Source organism: Nelumbo lutea, chromosome 4, assembly GCF_056320005.1.
Source record: "Nelumbo lutea isolate HS-2025 chromosome 4, American lotus-T2T, whole genome shotgun sequence".
Lineage (NCBI taxonomy): Eukaryota > Viridiplantae > Streptophyta > Magnoliopsida > Proteales > Nelumbonaceae > Nelumbo > Nelumbo lutea.
In genome coordinates, this window is record NC_142687.1 from 42,430,834 (window position 1) to 42,445,977 (window position 15,144).

The 15,144-nt window shown below is 38.3% G+C and overlaps 1 protein-coding gene across 10 annotated transcripts in view; it reads right to left on the minus strand.

The window, feature by feature from the left end:
- The window catches only part of LOC148855433 (ATP phosphoribosyltransferase 2, chloroplastic-like), a 33,122-nt gene extending 18,284 nt beyond the window's left edge, over positions 1–14,838 (minus strand). Inside the window, exons 1-8 of one of the 10 annotated variants that reach the window (XM_088983190.1) lie at positions 14,544–14,828; positions 14,108–14,208; positions 13,908–13,999; positions 13,731–13,790; positions 13,352–13,465; positions 3,872–3,937; positions 3,651–3,758; positions 3,441–3,524 (exon numbers count right to left, since the gene is read on the minus strand). In XM_088983190.1, coding sequence (XP_088839316.1) covers positions 3,441–3,524; positions 3,651–3,758; positions 3,872–3,937; positions 13,352–13,465; positions 13,731–13,790; positions 13,908–13,999; positions 14,108–14,168 — 585 coding nt within the window. In that variant the 5' untranslated portion in view covers positions 14,169–14,208; positions 14,544–14,828. Of the gene's footprint in view, positions 1–3,440; positions 3,525–3,650; positions 3,759–3,871; positions 3,938–13,303; positions 13,466–13,730; positions 13,791–13,907; positions 14,288–14,543 lie in introns of all 10 variants that reach the window. The other 9 variants (XM_088983191.1, XM_088983189.1, XM_088983188.1 and 6 more) reach the window with 9 other exon arrangements.
- Between the last annotated feature and the right edge of the window lie 306 nt (positions 14,839–15,144).

Below are 15,144 nucleotides of genomic sequence, written 5' to 3' on the forward strand. Positions count from 1 at the left end.
TTTGAGGGGGAAATCGAATTCCAAATTCTGGCTGCAGGCACATCTGCTAGGTTCCTGTCTGACAGTTTGAGTGCAAAGGTTTTGACTCAAAAGGGTTTAAGTGTTATGATCTTGTCAAAGTTGTATATCTCTTTAGATGTTACCTTCTTAGAGTCTTAGTCAAATTTTCTTGCCCCTCCTCAGGGAGAGACATGTAGTGGCATGTAGTGATAAAAGCCAGGTTCTATTTCCCCTATCAATTTCTGTTTCTCTTCCTCAACCTCTTCGGGCCTACTCTCATCGCCAAAACTAGAAAGTCCAGCAAACATCTCACGATGTGGAGAAACCAAAGTCATGGTCATACATTCTATGCCAATTGACTTTGAGGGAGCAAACTTGAATCACATTCCACCTTTTTTATCAATATCCTATTCCACCTTATCAACCAAGTACTGTTTCTTTGTCTCCTCTTGTTGTTAATGACCTTGGCATTCCTATTACCCATCGTAGGATGTTAGATCCTGCACTACTAACCAAACACCTTATTGCTCATTATACTTCTTGTAATTCCTTGTCTCCTTCATATCGTGCTTATATTTTTGTTGTGTCTAGTGTTTCTATTCCTAAAACTCTTGTGGAAGCCCTAGAATCACCAAGTAGACTAATGTTATGCTTAAAAAGATCAATGCCCTACAAAAAAACAATATGTGGGAACTAGTGGACCTTCCCCACAGGTAAGAACTTGGTGAAGCATAGGGCTGAAGAATCCATAGAGAGATGGATACAAAGCTAAACTAGTATCCAAAGATTTCACTCAAATGTATGGTGGGGATTACACAAAAACCTTTGCCCCTATAATAAAAATGATCTCTATTCAGGTCCTATTATCCTTGGCAACAAATTTGGAATGGAATCTTCATCAACTTGATGTAAAAAATGCCTTTTTGAATGGAGACATGGAAGAAGAGGTATTATATGGTGTAGCTTCCTGGATTCCTACTAAAGAAAGTGAAAGAAATGTATCACCTGAAGAAGTCTCTGTGTGGACTAAAGCAATCACCAAGGATGTGATTTCACCAAATCAATAAAGCTGTCCAGCAAATGGGGTTGATGTAGTGCCAGTCTGACCACACTATGTTAAAAGAGAAGAGAAGAAACTGGTTGTTCTTATTGTCTATGTGGATGATATTATCATAACCGACAGATCTAGGTGACTGGGTCCTCTTAAGTACTGCCTAGGATTTAAAGTTGCCAGACCCAATAAAAGCATCTTCATCTCCCAAAAGAAATACACTCTAGATCTCTAACAGGATGCAGGTAAGATGGGATGCAAACAAGCTGGCACACCTATTGAACCTAACCATAGGCTAGGTGGAAGTGTGGGAGATATGGTTACTAATGTCAAACAATTCCAGAGGCTTATAGGAAGGTTGCTGTACTTGTCTATGACTAGGCTAGATATAGCATATGTTGTTGGTGTTCTTAGTCAGCATATGCATGCCCCTACATGCATGCATGTAATTGATCGAAAAAAAAAAACAGTGCATGTCCCAATTGCAGAGAGAGTTCCCGCATTTGAAGAAACATCAAGGGAAAGGTATCTTGTTTGCTAGTAATGGGCACTTGACAATCAAAGCCTATACAAATGCATATCGGGCTGGTTTTGTGGATAATAAAAGGTCAACTTCTTTATTGTACTTTTGGGAGTTGATCTTGTGACATGGAAAAGTAAAAAACAAATGGTGGTTGCCCAATCAAGTGTGGAAGCAAAACATCATGCTATGGCACATGGAGTAACAGCAGTATTGTGGATAAAGAATATTCTTCTTGACTTTGGGTTCCTATAACCAGCCCTATGGCCCTATGTTGCAATAACAAGGCTGCCATCAACATCGCTCACAATCGAGTTCTCCTTGACACAACCAAGCATACTAAAGCAGACAAGCACTTTATTAGGGAGAAGTTGGAAATGGGCAAAATATGTACTTATGTGAGTTCTTCAAATCAGTTAACTGGTTTACTCACCAAAGGAGTAACTACCCCACGTCATATTGAGCTACATAACAAGTTGAGAATGATTGACATTTATGGCCCAACTTGAGGGGGAGTGTTGGCTATGTACTGTTATATGTACAATTAGTGACTTTGGGTTCCTATAACCAGCCCTATGGCCCTATGTTGCAATAACAAGGCTGCCATCAACATCGCTCACAATCGAGTTCTCCTTGACACAACCAAGCATACTAAAGCAGACAAGCACTTTATTAGGGAGAAGTTGGAAATGGGCAAAATATGTACTTATGTGAGTTCTTCAAATCAGTTAACTGGTTTACTCACCAAAGGAGTAACTACCCCACGTCATATTGAGCTACATAACAAGTTGAGAATGATTGACATTTATGGCCCAACTTGAGGGGGAGTGTTGGCTATGTACTGTTATATGTACAATTAGTGACTTTGGGGCAGTTTTGTACTTCAGCTTTTATTATGCTCACCCTAATATAATAATAAGTACGGCAGCCACCCACTCCATCCTTTTTTCCCATATTCATTCGCATCTTTTCTATTTCACCAAGGAATCTTAATCTGAAAATACATCCATACAACATTGTTGGCCTTAGAATCATTTTATTAAATTTTTTTTTGTACTTCAGCTTTTATTATGTTCACCCTAATATAATAATAAGTACGGCAGCCACCCACTCCATCCTTTTTTTCCCATATTCATTCGCATCTTTTCTATTTCACCAAGGAATCTTAATCTGAAAATACATCTATACAACATTGTTGGCCTTAGAATCATTTTATTAAATTTTTTTTAGCCCAAACGGTATTCTTGCATCACATTGGGCTCCAGATGCACCCCTCTATTCTGCCCATTCCACTCTAACTCTATGGGAGACACCCTCCTCAATCTCTCCCTTGCTGTGGATTATCAAACCAAGGTAACAAAAGAGATTGCATTGACATATTTTTTGGATACCACTGCTAATTGTACCCTGAATCAGCAAAATAAATGAAACATGGAAAAAGTATGGCATAAAGGAATAATAAAATTCAGCAAGCAATTCATTTATCAGATTATCATAAAAGATTCAAAACAGAAGCTGCTTTAAGTTGAAAAAACATTTGAAGAATCAAGGCTGTATTTGAATACAAAAAGAGAAAGCCAAAATTTAGTTTATGAACTAGCAAAGAATTTCAAATTATAAAATGGAAAAAAAAAAGACAAAACAGAATGAATATGTCAGCAGAAAAAACAAATTTATTATCTTCAAGACAGGAAATCAAAAGGGCCATGAAATTGATTAACAGAAACATACAGGCTGTCAATGCAAACCCCTATATCCTAACTCCTATGCTCCTAGTATGCATGATGCCAAATGAAAACAGAATGAACTCAAAAGCATCTTAGGGAAAAGCATAAAATAAAGGTTTATTGGCCAAAACATGGTTCTTACCGCAGGAGCTGCCTCTAATGCTCCATCAGCCGTTGAGAAAATGACATGTTTTAATCCACTATCTTTCATAAATTTAGGGCCCAGCTGTTTGAAGGAAGAACAATAAATAAATACAAATATACAATAGATAATTGCTCCATGTAGTGCCATCTTAACAAAAAAAAAATCAGAAGAAGAAGAAGAATGAATTGAACGAATCAAGTAACATACATAAGTAAAACCAGTAGCAACTCGTAGAGGCTTCTCATCAGTCCATTGAGGCATGTTTGCCAGCTCAGTTAGTGAATTTATATTTTCAAATATTCCATACTTGGGGATCTAAAAGTTTACAAAATTAAGATAATCAGTAGCAGATATTGTCCAGAAAAAAAGTAATATTTAATATGAAATCCTCCTTTAAATGACTCACAAAAAATCTGGTAGTTACTTACTGCAAGAGATAAACGGCAATGTCCATACTCAAGTGCATCATGAACTATGATCAAATCTTCACTCCCCTGTTACAAAAAAGAAAAGTCAATATAAAAGTAAAATCTGTTTATGACAGTTCATAGCATGCATTTTCCTTTTTTATACCTTATAGCAATATATGGTACAAAAATAACACAACCCAATAAGGAAACCAAATCAATATAAACACTAAAATAAAGGGCAACTATTAGATTTTGCTACTAAAGTTGTTGAACGAAACTTTGTATTATTTTATTCTTGGAAACCAGGAATGATTTTCTTTTCTTGATAATAAAGGCTATTACCCAATGTTGGTTCCAGCTATTCGGGGTTGTGGGAGGGGTAGACTGGATAAGGACCAAACCCTTGGCATACAAAGTGGCCACTCTCAGATAATAAATGGAAAATATTAAAAGAAAATTGAAGTTACAAAGAGAAGTGGCAAGAAGTCACCAAGAAAAAGAAACAAAAATAGAACAAACAAAGCTCCCCATTCCCTAATAAGAGTATCACCACAATAACACTTCCCCCACAAACAAACTTGCACAAAAGTCCAATAAAAGAAATATGTTTTTTATTGATAATAAATGTAGGGGTCATGTGTGTAGAAGACCTTTGACAGCACCCATAAGAAGAAGTGGTATTTTGCAAGTTGAAAAGGCTAGAAGGGGTAGAAGTAGACCAAAAAGGACATGGGAAAAACTACTAAGAAATGATTTAAGTGCTAATAATTTAACAATGGATATGGCATTAAACAGAACAAAATGGCAAAACAGGATTCATGTAACTAATCTCATGTAGTTTTTTTTTTATCAATAACAGAATGCTTTATTAGATTATAAAAATTGTGAAACTTTGAGTACAAGAGAGGGGAGGTAAAATATCTTAACTCCCCCACAACAGAGAACAAGAAAGAAAGCTAAAAAGTGGTACAAAACAAAGAATCCTTAAGTACCCCTTGCTTGGCTAACCCATCAGCCATGGAATTAGCACTTCTCTTCACCCAGTTGTACTTCACCTCAATATCCCTACTCAGCCATTTAAATTTTTTTTTTCATTTCTGTAGCTCCACAAACCATTGCTATCTTCCTTCAACCACCTAATTACCACCTCCAAGTCCCCTTCAATGATCAAGCACCAAATGTTTAATTCTCTTGCTCTTTTGATTCCTTCCAAAGCTGCTAAAATCTCTGCCCTAAGAGAGTCACCCTCACCAATAGGGCCAGAGAACATAGAAAAAATAATCCCAGCTTCATTTCTGAAAACTCCCCCAATCCCAAAAGGCCCAAGATTCCTTAAACTACAACCATCAAAATTCAGTTTCATGAATCCTGAAGGAGGGGAGAACCAAGAAGGTCTAGAGGTCCTTTTGCACTGAGCCGAGGTAGCAATTTCTTTCAACTTTCTCAAAAGATCAGCCATGGAGAAATCTGAAAAAAGCTCCAAAGATTTCAGCCAGTGGTTAACCCTTAAGTGTATCAATTCAGTTAAATTCTCCATAGATCTTTCCTTGTCTGAAAAAAAGTCTAGAGTTCCTCTCTTCCCATACGGACCAGCACACAGCCGCTCTAATGCTTCTCCACATGATCTTCCCTCTTTTCTTAGGTCATCTTGAGAACGAAGGAGAGAACAAGCTTTGCAAACTCACGGGGGGATTCCAAGTGCATCCAAACACGGATGAAGCTCACTCCCATATAGTCTTAGTAACCAGACAAGTAACCATAAGGTGGTAAGTCGTTTTCCCATTAGCTTTACAAAGAACACACCTATTGGGAAGTAAGCAAGAATTAGGTCTCTTTCTTTGAAACAAGTCAGTTGTGTTTATTCTTTCCAGGAAAGTCTCCCAACAAAAACCACCAACCCAAGGAGGAATGGGTTTACACCAAATCTCATTAACAGGGAAGGAAAGGCCAAAGAGAGCAGGAGGATGGACCAAGGTCTCAAAAAACTGATCTCATGTAGTTGGGATAAGACTTGGATGACAATCATGATGATGACGTATTTGTAGGGGTAATTTGGTTTATAGGCCTCAATATTAAAACAAGCTAAGTGGAACAATCAGATCTCTCTAAGGTAACTCAAAATAACCTTTTTTTTTGTCCCTTTGTTCAATAATTCATAACAAGGGAGAGACTAATGAGGATGTTGCCCAAAAAAATACAGCAAGATGGACAAAATGGAGATGTACATCTGGAGTTTTATGTGATAGGGTGAATACCACTAGATTAGAAGGAAATTTCTATAAAATAGTTGTAAGGCCAACTATGCTATATGGAGCAGAGTGTTGGGTAGTCAAGAAACATGTCCAAAAAAATGTATATGGCAAAAATGTATATGCTAAGATGGATGAGTGGAAAAAATAGAAATGATAGTTTCATAAATGATGAGGAAGTGGAGGGACGTGGCTGATTCTACTCCTGCTAAGGAGGTGGTCGGGTCATTGTGGTCCCCACCCTTTAGTGGTTTTATTAAACTTAATTTTGATGGAAGTAGTGAAGGTAATCCAGATCCTTTCGGCACTGGAGGGTTTTCAAGAATGAAGAAGGAAATATCATTGCGATCTTCTCAGGCCCAATTGGTGAAGGGGATTCCTTAAGAGCTGAAATTAGGGCTGTAATGGAAGAGATCCAAAAGGCTTAAGAGCTGAATATTAGGAAGTTGGTGATAGAAGGTGATTCGAAGCTTGTAATTAGTTGGCTTCAAAAAAAGGAGGAAGAGGGATGGTGGTGCTACATTCACGAAAAGAGATACGTTGTTAAATTGCTGCAAGGGGTAGAGGTGTCTTGTAATTTGGGTCAAAAGGGATGCAAATGCTGTTGCTGATACGCTTGGTAAACAACGGGTGGGAAGGAATGAGTTATTTTGGGTTGTTCTGTGCTCTTCCTTTAGGGGAGGGCTAAGAGCATTTATCCCCACCTTATTTGTTCTAAATTTCGTCTTTTAATATTTATCAAAAAAAATCTTCTTTTAATAAAATTGGTACTGTTATTGATCAAAAAAAGAAGATAGTTTCAGAAATGAAGTCATTAGAAGGAACTTAGGAGTACCTCCAATAGGTGAAAAATGAGAGAAAGTAGATTAAGATGGTTTGGTCACATGCATGGAAGATCATTAACACTTCATAACACCCGTAAGAAGAAGCAATCTGTTGCAAGTTGAAGGGGCTAGAAGGGCCTGAGGTAGACCAAAAAGGGCACGAATCAAAGTAGTAAGAAATGATTTAAGTACCCATAATTTAACAATGGATATTGCATTAAACAGAACAGAATGGTAAAACAGGATTCATGCAGTTGACCCCATCTAGTTGGGATCAGGGATACAATTTGGATGATGATGATGGTGACGAAGAGGGTTATGATAAGTATTTGTGCCCTTCTTCCTTTCTTCATTAGTAGAAGTGCATACCCTTGCAAGATACACAACACAATTCATCCATGTCAACATCCTTACCCATTTGTGTTCCCTCTATCTAAATACATCTGCTTTTTAATTGACAATTACAAAAATTGATAGCAAAGGTATAAAAGCATTGCCATTGCAAACCCCAAGGCCCAAGAGAAAACAAAGTGTAACACAGGGAAGGCTTATCCTTGCAAAAGAAAAGGTATCCATTTATAGCCAACATGTAAATAAGGCAGAAACCGTATCAGCAAACTGGAAACCCTATAGAGATCACTCTACCCTACTCCTTGAAAAAAAGTATAATATTCAAGTTAACAAATATCAAAAGTCTTAAGAAATGACTTAAGTACTTGTTTGCTGGAGAACAGCAGCCGAAGAAGAAGAAGAAGAAAGAGATCTGTGAATGGTGGCTTAGTCACTTCAGCCGGCCCTAGAATCTTATATAAGTGTTCACAATGTAATGTTACAAGAAAGGACTAAAATGCCCTTGATTAGTGATGGGACACCTAGACATAAAAAGAATAAAACAAGTTTAGGCCCAATAACTAAGGCCCATAATAAGTTCAAGAACTTAAAACATAAATAAAACTAACATAAACACTAAACCAATTGAACCAACACTCCCCCTCAAGCTAAGCATGGATGTCATTCATGTTTAGCTTGCCAAGTAAGTCTAAGAATTTCATTGAAGCTGGTCCTTTTGTTAGCACATCTGCAATCTGCATCTCAGAAGGAGTATAAGGAATGCAGAGTTCCCCTGAAACTATCATTTCTCCAACGAAGTGTCAGTCAATCTCAATATGCTTCGTCCTATCATGTTGCACTGGGTTATTTGCAATGTTGATGGCAACCTTGTTGTTACAATACAACTTGAGAGGACACTCAACCCTTATCCCGATCTCACCAAGAAGGGTCCTAAGCCACAACAGTTCAGCAACACCATGAGCCATAGCTCGATATTCAGCCTTTGCACTAGATCTAGCAACCACATTCTGCTTTTTACTTCGCCATGTAACCAAATTCCCTCCGATGAACGTGCAATACCCAGAAGTAGACTTCCTGTCTCCAACAGGAAATCTTCAAATACCTAAGAATCCTTTCCGCTGCTCTCATATGAGGAATCTTTGGAGAGTGCATGAACTGGCTGACAACATGTACGGCATAAGCAATATCTGGTCGAGTGAGAGACAGATATACCAATTTCCCTACCAGTTTTTGGTATCTCTCTTTATCAAGGTAGTCCTCTCCAATTGATTCTTATAGACAATGATTTTGTTCTATTGGAATATCTGCTTGTCTACTCCCCATCATACCTGTCCCCTCTAGAAGATCAATGGCGTACTTCCGTTGACATATATAAATGCCCTCTTGTGACCTAGCAACTTCAATTCCAAGGAAGTATCTCATATGGCCCAAGTCTTTGATCTCAAACTTAGATGCCAAGAACTCCTTCAATCGTTTTATCTCTTCTAGATCATTCCATGTAATCACCATATCATCCACATAGACGATGAGTGTCGTAAGTCTGCTATCATGTTTCCTTATGAACAAAGTATAATCTGCACCACTTTGTATGTATCCCATTCTCTACATGGCCCCACAGAACTTCTCAAACCAAGCTCGAGGGGACTGCTTAAGACCATATAATGCCTTCCTTAGTCTAGACACTTTCCCATCAAAACCATAACCTGGTGGAGAATTAATGAATACCTCTTCATGTAGATTGCCATTTAGGAAAGCGTTCTTCACGTCCAACTGATATAGCTCCCATGAGAAGTTTGTAGCTAATGACAATAGAACCCTGATTGTGTTGAGCTTTGCAACTGGAGCAAAGGTCTCTTTGTAGTCAATCCCTTCCTTTTGAGTAAACCCCTTTGCCACTAGTCTGGCCTTGTATCTTTCAATGGACCTGTCCTCCCTATGTTTCACAGTGAACACCCACTTGCATCCCACAATGCTCTTCCCTTCTGGTAGATCCATTAATTCCCAAGTCCTAGCTTTCATTAAGGCTTTCATTTCTTCATTCATAGCCTCTCTCCATCTTGGGTCAAACATTGCCTCTGAGTACCTAGTAGGGACATGCACGGAAGAGAGAGCAGACACAAAGGAATAATAACGAGGAGATAAACGTGAATAAGAAACATATTCAGCAATGGGGTGTCGGATAGTACAAGAACGGGTAGGCTTACGAAAAGCAATAGGGATCCAAATCAGAAGTATGAGTGATAAGATTACCTAGAGTTGTTGAGACAAATTGATCCGACTCCGATTGGTTGCTGCCATGAGTTGGAGGGTCTTTTTTCCTTCTGTTGTAGGTGATTCTCATATCTTTTTGTTGCCTATTAGTGTCCTCAGTTACATCCACAGCATCAAGAGTAGTAACAGGTTCAATGGGAGCCTCACTAGATTCACCTGGGATGTTACAACTAGGAAGATCAGGAAGAGAAGGTGGAAGGCCCAAGGCTGAAAGAGGCACAAAAAAAAGGGAGAAGTAGAATCCTCTTCCATCCCACTAGTCTCCCCTTGAAGAAGATTCAGAGAAGAATGAAAATAGGATTGAGACTCAAAAAATACCACATCCTTTGTGACGTATTTCTTCTTGGTAACTGGATCATAACACTTGTAACCCTTCTGTGTAGGAGAGTACCCGAGAAAGATTCCTTTTGTAGCCCTAGGATCCAACTTGATCTTCTTTGGATCCTTTACATGAATAAAACATACACAGCCAAAGACTCTAGGTGGAAGAGGAAAGTCTGGAAAATTAAGGCAAAGGACAGAAAAAGGAGTTTTTATACCCAACACCTTAAATGGCATCCGATTTATTAGATATGATGCGGCAATGACTGCTTGAGACCAATTGTGCTTGGGAACCTTGTGCTGAAATAGTAAAGCTCGAGTTGTCTCCAATAAGTGTCTATTTTTGCGCTCAGCAACCCCATTCTGTTGAGGGGTACTAGAACAAGATGACTGGTGTAGCATTCCTGCATCCTCCATGAACAGGTTCAAGGAACTTTCAAAATATTCAGCAGCATTGTCTGAACGGAATTGCTTAATCTTCTTGACGAATTGAATTTCAATCATTTTACAAAATGCCATGGTTATTCGTGGCACTTCATCACGTCCTTTTAACAACTAGATCCATGTGCATCGTGAATAGTGATCAATAAAGCTGATAAAGTAACGAAAGTCATTTACAGAAACAAGAAGTGAAGGGCCCCAAACATCAAAATGGACCAAATCAAAATGAGCTTGAATTCCATTACTAGAAATGGGATAAAGAGTTCTACATTGTTTTGACAACTGACACACTTCACAAACTAAACTTTGACTCGAAACACCCTTGAATAATTCAAGAAACAACCCTTGCAATGACGAAAAAGGTAAATGACCTAGCCTAGCATGCCACAAGTGTAACCTAGCTATTGACTCCTCATTATTCTGACTACTGGCAGCAAATGATTGTAAGGCTGAACTGATGTCTGTATCAAAATAGTAGAGACCTCCACACTCATGACTGCTCCCAATCGTTCTCTTCGTTAGTCTGTCCTGAAAGACAACGAGTAGGAAAGAATGTTATGCTACAGTTTAAATTCTTGGTAAGCTTCAAAACAGATAAGAGGTTGGAAGTAAGATTGGGAACATGCAGAACAGATTTAAGAGAGAGGTCATTGCTTAAGTCAACCCCCCTTTCCCAGAGATGGTGCAGAGGGAACCATCAGCAACTCTCATCTTATCTTGGCCAGACATCAAATGATAAGAAGAAAATAATCTAAGAAGTACTCTATAGAACTAGTTGCACTATAAGCAGAGACAATACCTAATCTGGCAAGAAAAGTGGAAGCAAGGGAATTAGTCCTTAGACGGGTTAAGGCCCGGCTAAGGACCTCTACCTCATTAGCAATGAAATCCAAGGACCCGGATGTGTGGGAATTAACAGTCGGTCCCATGGGAAGAAGTGTAACTGTAGATGTGTTCTTCGGGCTCTCACCACTATGACTAGTAACAAAGTTCCCACTTGTTGTTTGATTCCTCTGAGGCTTCTTGTCTTTCCTTAACGCAATTGGTTTCGGATGAGGATAAAGAACCCAACAAGTCTCTTTTACATGTCTTTCACCTCCACAATGAATGCACTTAAGATGCCTCTTGTCCGAATGCTTGCTCCCTTTTTGGTTTGAAGAAATCAAGGGTGAATGTTCAACAAGCTATATTTGAGTGTCAACTTGCATCTCTTTCCTCCTAACCCCTTCAATCCTTACTAGATAGTAGACATGGTGTAAATTTGGCATTTCATCCCTTCCAAAAATTTGAGACCTTATGCTCTCATACATTGGGTCTAAGCCAGCCAAGAACTTAAAGGCTCTACCTTCTTCAATTTGTTTATCATGCCTCTCCTTATCTCTTATATTCTCCCAACCAAGAATAAGATGATGATCAAGTTCTTCCCATAGTCCTTCTAGGGTTGCAAAATAAGTTGCAACTGTCATATCTCCTTGTCTCAATGTAGCAATGTCTTGGTTTAGCCTATAGATTCTTGCATTGTTCTTTCTCTGTCCATAAGTTTTAGACACTTTCTCCCAAATCTTAGCAACAGCGAGAAAGTGTTGAACAGTCCTGGCCACTCTTGGAGTCATCGAAGCAAGCAGCCAGGACATAACAGTAGCATTTTCCTTACACCATATTGCGTACTCCACACCACCCTCTTCAAGTTCCTGCTTCTGTCCATCTAAATAACCTGTGAGTTCCCGGGAAGTAATGAAGAGCATGGCTGAAACAGACCATTCTCTAAAGTTATATTCGTCCAACAATACACTGGTGATCTGCAAGCTGTGCAGATTTGGGTTTTCCATATTAGAAGACCTCCCACCAGTTCTATTATCCTTAGAAGACACTTCTCCTGATATTGAAGACATCTCCTTCCTCTTACAGTGATCACAATTGAAATCTCAGTACAAAGGACACGATTTTAGACTTACCGAAGCTGTTACAAGTCTGAGAACCCCTGTAACAGGTCTGAAGCACCCTTGTAACAGTTCTAAAACCAAGAACAATCCACCCCTGTACTGTACTGAACACTTCTGGACTCTATTGTCGTAGCTGTAGCCAAGGACAAAACCTCTTTAACACCTCTAGTGGTCAAACCTAGACTGTGACCACCCTTACGATCTATACTAGGACTGTCTAACTCAGTCCTTCCACCTAGATCTGTTCCACACAGATCTCTCTTAGCAGCCGAATGGCTACTACCTGCTGCAGGGTTTCTAGTAGGGCATCAGCTTCTGGAACAAACTCCCCTTGGGCCCTACAACCAAAAGAAACCCTAGATACAGACCTTGTTGTGTTTTACGGACAGCCCTAGGGTTTCTTCACAGTAGTCGAGATAGGAGAGAGAAAAAAAGAAGGAACAAAGAAGTGGAGGAAAGAGGCGGTTGTAACCAGTTAGACCGATTAGTGCTCTGATACCATGTTTGCTGGAGAACAGCAGTCGAAGAAGAAGAAGAAAAAAGAGATCTATGAATGGCGGCTTAGTCACTTCAGCCAGCCCTAGAATCTTATACAAGTATTCACAATGTAATGTTATAAGAAAGGACTAGAATGCCCCTGATTAGTGATGGAAAACCTAGACATAAAAAGAATAAAACAAGTTTAGGCCCAATAACTAAGGCACATAATAAGTTCAAGAACTTAAAACATAAATAAGACTAACATAAACACTAAACCAATTGAACCAACATTACTATAATTTAACAGTGGATATGGCTTTAAATAGAACGGATTGGAAAAACAGGATTTATGTAGCCAATCTAATATAGTTGGGATAAGGCATGGATGGTGATGATGAAATATCAGAAGTAAGAACCCAACAGTACAAGGGGTTCATCCCAGATGTAGCCTTTCTTATTACACACCCAAAGTGTGTATAGAACAGTTTTTTATAAAATTGCCAGAAAAGATAATTGTTCAGCTTCCCTATCACCAAAAGAAGAGATTAATGAAATAAAAGAGATGGATACCCAAAATTGTCTCTTAAAGTCTGGACCCAACAATGATAGCATGCTTACTTGTCCATATTCACTGACTGTATCAAAACCCACGATACCAAGGTCCAGATCTCCTGAAAGTAATTTGCGAACAATATCCTTGGGCCGCTGAAACCAGACCTCTAAGTTGGCAAGCTGCACTAACACATTTAAAAGTTAATTAAAATAAAATAAGTCATTGATTATTGATGGAAAAAAAAATCAAAATGGCATCTATGTGTTGTCAATTTTTCATGAAAAGCAATTGCAGAAAGCAATACAGATAAAAACCTAGTATAATGCTATTTTACTGGAAACTGGAATATCTGCAATATCTTCCAGGAAAAGTAGCAAAGCAAACTAACCAATAGCAACGAAAAAGAACAAGCATGAAAACATTAAATGATATAAAAATACACACCTGCGGAATATCTGCAACATATTGTCGAGGATTTACCTGCCTAACTGAGAGTTGGCAATCCTTTGTGAAAGACAATACAAAAAAAAACGAAAGACACATTAAGATTAGAAGAAGAAAAAGAAGAAGACCATGCAGCCGTTATGAAAAAGGAAGATAAATGTAACCAAAAGAAGATACCTTGAGAAGATCAAGAGTATCTGAAGCCATTCGACCTTTACTTGGTAATCCAAAGCGAATCTCATTTCTCTCTGTGACCCTTCTCTCCACAGCTAACGAGGGAGATGGTAAAGAGCAGCTAAAGGTTACACGCTTTACAGGGTTGTAAGATGATGGGCAAGAAGGAGAAGGAGAGGAAGAAGAATATATTGAAAACGTACAGAGAGAGGGGATAGGTGTACAGGGAGGAAAACGTTGTAGGAGAGTTTGGTATAAGATCATGGTTGAAGGATGCCTGGAAGCAGCACCACTTCAAGCTACACTAAAACAAATACAGAAAAATAGAATGAACATGTATTCAAATATTTAGAATTCACATAGCCCACAAGGAATGTACGAATCTGAAAATAATGAACAACTCATCAAGAATTAGTCCATGAAACTACTAATCTGAGAATTCAAAACCTACCCAAAAAAGAGAATGGGGAGAAAACCACAGTAAAAAGACAACACAAGACAGAATATCCACAGAAGTAATTGAGAATTAGAATTTTAATTCCTTGACCATGATAAATATTCATGCTTCCAAATCGAACTAGTAAATAGTAAGCAAATTACAAATCAAAGCCAGAAAATCGAACATAACAAGCAGAATACCAGAAGAAGGGGTTGAAGAAGGCAGCTTCCTTTGTGGTTAGGTCCGTGAATGTTCTAAGCTAGTTCTGCTAAACCTTTTGCATTTATTCTCACTGCACGGTGGATGTATGTGTGAAATCGGTGTGAGGTACGCTGTGTGAATAGCAGATCCGGTTTCCTTAGAAATTGCTCAAATCAGAATAGTGACGATCCATGTTGAGAAAAATGGACCAGACATCAAAGTGGAAAAGGGAGCAGTGGGTGAGGGAGAGGAATGTGGAAAAATGAGAGAGTACATAAGTTCCCATAGAAAGCTAATTTATATATATATATATATATATAATAATTAAATTATATAAATAAGTTATATATTTATATATTTTATATAAATAAAATATTTATTCTATATATTTACTAATTACCTAAATTAATTAGTCAAATTCGAATCGAATATTCAAATATTTAATCGAATTTGAATTTGAATGTTATTTTTCAATATCCACTGGATATCCAATTTTCTAGTCAGATTTGAATTCAAATATTGCCTAATCCAGTTCGAATTCGATCTGTTTACACCCCTAGTCCCACTTTTATGATGGGTCTCAGTCTCATGGTGAGATAT